General features: G+C 40.1%; 1 protein-coding gene across 1 annotated transcript in view; it reads right to left on the bottom strand.

Annotated features, from left to right (window-relative positions):
* Positions 1-9,703, bottom strand: part of cdh7a (cadherin 7a) — a 50,501-nt gene that overhangs the window by 8,813 nt on the left and 31,985 nt on the right. The window contains exon 8 of the mRNA XM_020617506.1: positions 3,704-3,821. Within this exon, the coding sequence (XP_020473162.1) occupies positions 3,704-3,821 (118 nt within the window). The remainder of the gene's footprint in view (positions 1-3,703; positions 3,822-9,703) is intronic.

Below are 9,703 nucleotides of genomic sequence, written 5' to 3'. Positions count from 1 at the left end.
GTTGTCATTAACACAATTCATTACATGACACACGTGTGGCGCCTCTCTCTGGTCTTGACCACCTGCTGGCTAATAACAGTTTGCTCTTATATGAAATCTCAGCATATGAGAGGAAAAAGAGGCAGTCAGAGGAGAACAGTGTGCCATTACAACAAAACCCATTTCATGAAAAGATTGAAATACACTTTCGAAATGTCATAATTGAAATGTAGATTTTGCCTTGTAGGACAACTCCTTTGTTTTTCTGAGTGATGTTCAGATTGCTCTTGGAAGAACAAGGTAAAAGTGAATATGGAGATCTTGCAAATGCCATATTAGTAAAATCAGCTAAATGTTCTCATGGGTGAAGAAAACCACATGGCTTCGAAAATAAAATGCTTAAATTTTTAATTAAATGTGTTCTTGTACAAAGTGTGAGACATTTGGCGGTGTCTGTTATTTGTTCTCAAGGGACATCTGTGTTCAGCAGAACAGCAAAATAGGACACTAAGGCATTAAAGCTACACAGCAAGTGTATGAGAACTGGGATGTTACAGCTATAGGTTACTGTTGAACATCTCTAAAACTTTGGACACGCTGCTACATCAGCCTCCACTCTTCAGTTAGCCCTAAGAAAAGATAGAACTGATGAGGAAGTCTCAAATAGTTACCTCGACCCTGCTGCTATAAATACACAGCTGGGGAAGTGTCTGTGATTAGTGAAACTGTGCTGACTAGTTTGGGATTGGCAGGGGTCAGTCTATGAAAAGTTATAGCGGTGCCAGAGTCACTTGCCAATCTTCGGCATCTGCCCTTAACAAGAGAAGTTCCCAAATTTGTCGTGTCTCCAGTTAGACTTTTTTGGCTGTGTTTCCACCAGAAAGTCCCTGGAAGTTTTTATTCCCAGGAACTAAACTCCATGAACTGCCCCTGGGGTAAAAGACCCTCGAGCGCATTGTGATTTGCATTTCCACAGCAGGGCCGAAGCCCAGATGAGATGAAACTAATTAGCCCACTGATGTAAAAACACGACTGTTGGCAGCAGGGTTATAAGAATGCTGCATGTAAAATGGTTAACGCATGGTGAACACATCCCAGCGGTGGAGGACAGACTGCAGGCAGAGCTGAAATAATCGCTTTTCTGCACGTTCATGCTTCTTTAACAGGTGTTTTTTTTTCCAATTGCCAAGGTTTCATTGTACATACAGTAACAAGCTTAGGGACTGATAACTCAGAGTAATGTTTCACTTCAGCTAATGTCATGCCCTCCTCCATGTGTGGAGAACTGAGCTCCACCCTCAGGTCAAACACCAGGAGAAGCCGCTCTACAAACACCGAAAATATATTTTCCAATCCACTAACCTCACTCACAGTTCTCTTCATGATAAAATGTTTCTTACAAACCAAGAACCCAAGGAGCTCGGAGTCACATGCATCAGTACGCCCTAATCATTTTTCACAATGGCACACTGAGTTTTACTTGCATATCCGAGTGAAATGCTCACACCGTAGAGCCCTGTATTTGGCCAGTCAGCAACGTTCAGCACTGCAGCCCCCACACCGATAGTTCTTGGCCTTTGTGGGGTAGAACTATGGCTGGAACTAAATTTAGATCCTGGATGCTCCAGTGGAAACACAGGTAGAGAAACTACGTTCAGAAAAGGTTCCTGCTCACGGGAGAAGGTTCCTCTGATGGAAACGGGGCCATTGTGTCCATGACCCTTCTTCTTCATCCTTGGATGTTTGTATTCTTATGATTTCATGATAGCCATATGAAGAAATCATCAACACACCAACTAGCTCGGTGTGATGTCTCCGGGAAACAAACTTCTCTATTCACACATGGGCTCAAACAGATATTGAGCTGGGGGGGTAAAGTCTGTTGAATGTCTGAACCAGCTTTGCATTTGCAGAGATTCATGTAAGTACGTTGTTCTTGCAGCTACTGTATAAGCAAATCATCGCTTACGTTTTCCTACAGGAGAAGCTAATTTTTTCTACCCACTGCTTTGCATGTAGGTGGGGAGCAAATTATTGTCATACAAGGGCAAATTTTCCACTTGTGTATTAAAGTGAGGTTGTTCTGTGATTTAGTACACAGAGCCCCTGCTCTGAGCAGAACAAAGCTGGGGCACAAACTGAGTTATCTCTGATGTGCTCCAGTTACAGAGGAATGTTTGTTTTTACATTCAGTTTTGATGAACAATTACAAACAAGGGTAGAGAGGGCACTGTCATAGTAGAATTATGGTTTCATTTGGCACGGCTGGGCTTGCCAGGAGGCACTGGTTCCTCTGTACTTCACCTCGTGAGTCAGATTGCGGAGTAGATTGTGTCCAGATGCAGGGCAGATACAGAGAGCCAGTGAGTGTCAATTGCATTGCTGCCAGGCTCAATTCAAAGGAAGTAAGCAGCAAATAGACCATACCTGACTTGCCCAACACCTTTTACAAACTCTGAAGGCCACTGGCTTTTTACTCTGGGGAGTTTTTGATTTAGCAGCTGCACACAACAGAGCCGATCTGACACCTGGAGCTTTGACGAGGACAGAGAAATTTAGTATAACTTTAAATTGGTGACTGACTGCAGGGTTTCTTCCAGGGTTTCACCAAGTTCAGCTTAAGACCATTTAAGACCACATAGATTTATACACTATAATACAAGTAGTGGCAGTATCACATTTACTCAAGTATAATATTTATACACTTGCACTTTACTTGAGTATTTCCACTCTGTGATACTTTACTCGTACTCTATTACATTACAAAGTGAAACAGTTGAATTATTATAAATGAAATGCCAAACAATTTTTAAAATTATTTTTGTGTATTTGCATGTTTCCGTCTTTAAAAAGGTTAATCAAATAAATGGAAAAGCAAGTTATATTCCCGTTTTTCTGTTATTTGTTTTAAGATCCTTACAGTATAATCTTTCTATACTGAGCACTAGTCATCCTCACCGGTGGCAGCAGAGAGGATTATGTAAACTACAGGAGGTAATAGGCTAGTTGTGCCTGTGTGGGGCTCATACCTCACGCACGAGGTGGGGGGCTATAAAAAAAAAGTCTCATCTTGCTCAAGAATAATGTAGCATGTGTAACTTTGTAAACAGTGCAGCTGATGCTTCCTCCAATTATCACTGTTGTTATTAATTATCATTCCTAATAACAGCTATGAATATTACACAAAATACAGTCATCACTGGAGAGTTCTCGTGAGAATTCATTTAAATGTCTGATAGTTTTACAAGCTCTGCGTGCTCCTGTCAGGTGCCAGATAAGTGGCTGAAAATTACTAATTAACCAATGAAAAGTGATTAACATTTACATTATTTTAAGCTTGAGCTACAACTGACACTTGCCCATTGCAGTGGTTTTAGGCAGCAGTAGTGACGACTGGGGAAAAAAAAGGTTGAACAGCCTCCTGTGCTCACAGTTCACTGTCAAAATAATCTTACTTTAGTTTATAGGTGCTTAATGTCTCCCAAAAACAGTAACATAAAAATGTTTTATAACTAACTGTGCTGCCTGTGGCAGGCAAGAAAATACAACTCCTTTTAGATGAAACCGAATTCACTGCTTTTTAAGAATTTTCAGGACCTGCAGACTTTCACACCTCTGAATTTGGCTGAGAGACACTTTTATATAACTATAGATAATCACAAAACAACTGTAGGACCAGGTACTCTGAAATAATAAGAAAGAATAACATAGATGGGTGTCACACCTTTGTTATCTCGCAGAGTGAAGTTGAGGTTGCCGGCAACAGGTGCAGCCAGTGCGAAATAAAAGCGATGGCCGCTCAGAGGTTCGTCCTTATCCACTGCACTTATGGTCTGGATCACCTGAGGACAGCAGGAAATCAAAGAAAGACATTAAAGACCAGTTACCTTGCTGGTCTTTATCCTAGCTCACTGGCTGATTAGGTGTTAACTCAAGCTGTAAATTCTTTAAATCAGTGCATGCAGTAAGAACTGGCTGTTATTCTCCCTTATGGTATCACTTTGAGGAAATCATTGCTGTCAAGCCTTTTGCATATCCATCACGTTTCACTCTGTCAAAGATTCATATATATAAAGGCATACATTTTTTCTTCAAAGGCTAAGCAACACCGCAGTGAACTGCAGAATATCAACTTGATTCTGGTTGATGGAGAAGATTTGTTTTATAATGTTTGGCTTTGGCTCGCTGTCGTTCATCTCTCAAAGTACAGTAAGTGCTTATTTGGCAAGAGCTTGGCAACCTCTTAAGGATGAAGTGTTTTCTTTTGGGAAGTGAAGTCTTCAAAGCAAATCATTGTCCAGCAACTACTCTCTCTCCCTCATGTGGCTCTACTGAAGAGTAGTGATGTATGTTTAGAAAACAGTAACATGATCTTCCTGAATTTGTTCCCCATTTTGTGAGATGGAAAACATTTTTTAGTTATTAACTTTTCAACAAAGCACAGCTCCACTTGTAGCTTAGGAGAGCATTAAATGAAAACTGAATATGACATATTCCAATATCTAAAATAAAATAAAATCTGCTTTCTTTGACTACATAGGAATACATTTGATAACAGGTGAGTCCACTGAATGTTGGTGATGTTAATAAATGTATATGCTATGAAGCCAGGCATTCCTACTTCATTATGAAAGTATACAAATGAGTCATGATAAAAACGGCTCTTGCTTGAGGCAATGCAAGACATGCATTCAAATCTGTGAGTTAAACAAGTGAATATTATTTGTTTCAGTCCACTTTATTTTGCCTCTGAACCCAGGACTAAACATCATACTCCCTTTATTATATAGCAGTGTTGACAACTATAAATAATGCAGAAACTCAAATGACCAAATAAGCCAATTTATTTACACCCAGGAGCATGTGCTGTAATATTTTTTATTCATATAAACATGCAATCTGAAAATCTAGTTATTTTGCAACCAAAAAAAAAAACAAAAAAAAAACAACTTTAATTTCAGTGTGTTCTGTGCTGGAGCAATTAGCTACAGACAGAAAAAATAAATCTCCCACAGTACTTGCTGAACAGGAGAAGCATATCACACACAACATGCCATATGGACGACAAATGATAGCCACCACGACGGCCATCAAAGCGGGTGTTACAGCAGCAGTGTCCTTATAAATTTACATCAAGTCTGCTGAATCCTTTGTAGGCAATCTACAAATTCAACCCTGCAACAGCTCACACCCGTGGATAGGATCCAAGAAATTCTTAAAAGCAATTCACACTAAATTATCACATATCCCAACTGCAAACAGCCCTGTGTCTAACAGGGAGACAAAAACAAAGAAGGGTGAGGAGGAAGCAAAAATAAAAAAGCCAGTGATCCATCAGTGCTGAGGCATGGATTATCAGTTGTCAGCGGTGATTAAATGCTGCTGGTTACAAGCTGTCAGGTATTAGGGTATAGTGTAGGTGGTAAGTGACATCTTGCCAATTATTAAAACTGGCAAGCGGGGGGGGATTTGTGAATATATTTTTTTTTACTCTGTTGCTTAACAATATTTAAATAGTTGTTCTTTCACCAGCAAATGTAGTAACAATGTATGATTTTTTTTTCTTTTAGTTTGGTATCGCAGCACAAAAGGAAATCCATATGGGGAGCAGAAATGCAAAAAGGTTATCTGCTCTTGTTCAAGAACATTTGTAGTATCTTGTTTTTACACTGACAGAAGTGATGTTTGTGTCAGCACCAGATCAGTGACAGATACATGCAACAATTGAGCACCTAAACATGCAGCTCTGCATGCTCGGCTGCATATCAGGGAAGCTGCTGTTGATTCTGGGCTCATAATAACTCACATGCCTCTCGCTCTGTTATGGAAATGTCACATCTGATAGAAACATTTCTTTGTGGTTTTTACACACATGATTAATCCTATACACAGTCTGAACCCTTTAATGTCCTTTGAATCTCGCTGATGGGTTTGGAGCTTATCTCTAGGAAGGCTTCCATTCCTCACTACTGAGGGAAAGGACTGTAAATCACCCTTAAATCAAACACTTTGTAATGTATAATACCTTTCATTAGTGTGGCTCTGAGGCAAGGCGTTCCAGAGAACCTCTGGTGAGGTATTCTCTAACGGGCTGAGTAGAAAACAAGAGGAAAGAGGCATGGACACAGACATAAATTCTTGCTGAAAGACATTAAGAGCAGCAGCAGACTGGTGCCTGTCACAAGGCAAGACTGAGAAGGCCTATGAATCAGAGAATTAAAGGTTTTTTGCGTTTACACATGGCTGCTTGTCAGATCAAAGAGGATATAAAATGACAAAGGTCGAAGCTTATCTCTAGGAAGTCTCTATTTGTCCGTTTGCACAAGGAGGAGAAAGAGAATGTGTAAAAGAGACGTACACACACACTCATACACATTCACTGGTGCTGCAAACATTGAGGATATTTGCCAACCATCACTCATTAGTCAGGGTTCCATTCAAATATAGTGAACATTTTAAGCAAATTACCTTAAAAATTGGCAAAACAAAATGCAAACTAACATCTAATAACCACTATCATTACACAAACACAGCACAGTACACAAACTCAAATCAAATTAAACAGTTGGTTGTGGTAAATCTCCGGTCAAATACCGATAAGCCACTGCAAAGGAGCGGTGCAAGAAGATGACATAATTAAAAGACTCATATAGGAACATGCTCTTAGCCACTTTGACTAATTTCTCAACTATACTCCTGAAGGTTAAGGCTGGTCAATTTTTCTTTTTATTTTATTTCCACAAATCCTATACAATGTGGCTTTTTCACAGAGCAGCACGGCTCACTGGTGTGTTGTTAAAAGTGCTTGGACAGCAACAGAGGTCTGGGGCACAGAAGAAACAGGGCTAAACCAGGTTCTGGATTCACAGACATTATGACATATTCATTGTTAGATACCAATATATTTGCAGTAAGTTTAAACTGTATTGCACTGGTACACCTATTCATGTCTTTTAAACAATCACCCCAGAAATGAGCTTAAAATACAATTAAAAAGACAAAAACAAAAAACTTTGTCTTCAATCAAAAACCAGATTGTGTGACTGAAGACTCCAGTCTAGTGACTTGGATTCAGCTACATCCAGACATTGTACCACCTGGGTGACTGAGCTTAACTATCCAGACCAACAAACCCACTGTTCACTCAGCACGTGACTCGCAGTAATTCCACAAATAAAATAGTGCCAATTAAAATGTCTCTGTTCTTGCAATCAAGATTTAACTCTTCCAAACACCTTAAGTAGGCTAGTGAACTGCAATGACCATAATTCACTGCACCTACAGGTAGCATCTGTGCTCCTTGGAAAGACAGACTGGAATATGGTCTCTATAACGAGTGAGGTCATGACAGCCATTGTTGCATGGCTTGACTGAGAGACTATGGTGTGTGAGAAAATAGAGATACTTAAGACATGACGAGTCTGAAACACTTTCTTCTCTTTGACACCTGCAGAGTAAACAGTCTAGTCTAGTTCTAAATGGTATATTGTCTTAAAAGTGTAATTATCAGCTTGAGAACTGGATGTGACTGGCGGTAGAGCCAAGAGCCTTTCATTAGGCCACCTACAACCCTGTTGGCAGATGAGTCATACAATACGATCAAGCCAACATTTTCATCCCAGGGCATCAAATTCTGACACTCCTAATAATCTTTGGCATCTCATACTGATGGCAAAAGGTATCTTTGGTGTTCGTATGAGATGTGCTGGGTTTTCAGTAGAGTACAGTGTTAACCCATTTGCATCACTATGACACACCAAAGTTACTTGGCAAAATGTCATTGAATAAAAAACTAGGTGATTTGGTTTAGGCACTAGAATCTTTAGGTGGGGATGTAACAATACCAAAAACCCACGGTAAGAACTTGTCACAGTAAAGAGTCTACGATACAATATATATCTCAATATTAAAAAATGATGAAGAAAAAGTTTGTGCTTTACTGGAGGTGTTTTTCAAACATCATGGTCTACTTTTTCAAGAGAAGATATTTAAGGGTTGTCTACTAAGTAGTTGGTTTTGAGTATGTGTGTCTGGTTGGTTTGCTCATCTTCGTTAAAATGTAGCACACAGCCATGCCCCAACTGTTTCTGTGAGACGTATCCAGGACTGTCTCAGACTTAAACTGGGCTAGGATCACCTTCATTCAGCAGTATTTACAAGTTGTTATTCAGCTTCCTTTCCACCGGTGTCATTTCTGAAATGCTGCCACACACCAGGTCTGAAAGGTCGCTATGGAGCATGCACTATGTCGGTTCCAGATTCTGCAACCTGAACACACTTATATTAGTGAAATAACCATATGTAATATCCTGGCAGATACTGTCACAGTCCCGTGAAGGTACTGAGAAATTTTTCTGTTGCAATATGGCATCATTATAAAAAATGACAAATATCATTATATCCCTACTGTTAGGATTAGGTAAAGATCATGGCTTGGGTTAAAAACACTCACTGATTCAAAATCACAACGGTCACGCTGGTCTTCTCCCAGCATATATTACGTTATCACAAACACTGTTGTTGTGTCGTGTTGGTCTGATGCCAATGGGTTAACACTTCACTCTACTGAAAACCCTGTGCATCTCATATGGAAGCCAAAGGTAAAGAAACTGTGTATGAAGAAGGCTGATCAAGCAAGCCAGCCACTTGAAAGTTGAACTAAGAGTATAAATAAGCTTTGCATCAAATAGGCGTCACTAGTTACCATGGCAATATGACAGCTGTCACCAGGGGGTTGTGTTGATGAAGGAAGTGGTGGGTCTCCAGTTTTCACACCGCTCCCTTCCTCACTTCCTATGACAGCGACGCCCCAAATCATCACCCACACATGACACCCACAACTTCATCGACAGATCAACAGCAGCCGCTCACACATCCCAGCCTGCTGTCATCACATGTGTGCGTACGCATACACCTATACATACATTTTAATGGCAAGTGGCCACACAGAGGTTGTTTTCCAATCTTTTTTCATTCTTTCAAAGTGTGTATTGTTTCAAATCATTTTCTGAATCATTTGCTGACACTGGTCTTGTCACAGGCAGGTTTGCTGGCATGATCCTGACAAACCAGAAAGCTCTGTTTAAAGTGTTTGCCTGGTGAGATCTGAGATTAAATTTGGCCCATGTTCCTTCTTTTTATAGAACAGACAGTATGCTGCCACACACTAATATTTTCCACGTCCCTTGTGCCTTGACATATCTGTTTTCATCTTCCACCTTGATGCAACACCTATAACAAACTGATAGTTTGGATGTCGACTGTTGGGTGCGCTGTTTGTCTGACTGATGGCTCAGACAGCAGTTAAAAAAATGATAGGTAAGGTAAAGACACTAAAAATTTTCTTGACCAGCTATTTTTGAAGTCAGACACTGATGGCCCCCTCTTAGACAACATCAAAACAACCTCGCCCCCTGCCCCAAAACCTGCCTCCACGTAAGTGGATTTGGTGCATTTGGTGCCGGATGGTCCACTACAAAGCTATTCGCCTAACGCCCAACACATAATCATTGTAAGACGTATTAGAGTGTCTTGATTTCTAAGTGGATTTTAAAGATATCTCTTCATAATGAACATTAGAGATAATGATAACTTTGGAAAGTGTAAGTCACCTTGAATCTATATATATGTCTCATGTCAGTGTGTTCAGATTTCACTGAATTATGACTCACAGAGTCATAAGCATGATGGCTGACACAAGTGCAGCAGTCAGCCCATGAGGGTT

The sequence above is a fragment of the Monopterus albus genome, unplaced genomic scaffold (genome assembly GCF_001952655.1).
Source record: "Monopterus albus unplaced genomic scaffold, M_albus_1.0 scaffold190.1, whole genome shotgun sequence".
NCBI lineage: Eukaryota > Metazoa > Chordata > Actinopteri > Synbranchiformes > Synbranchidae > Monopterus > Monopterus albus.
Note: the sequence above shows the minus strand (reverse complement) of the source record. Positions and strands in the feature narration are given on the sequence as shown.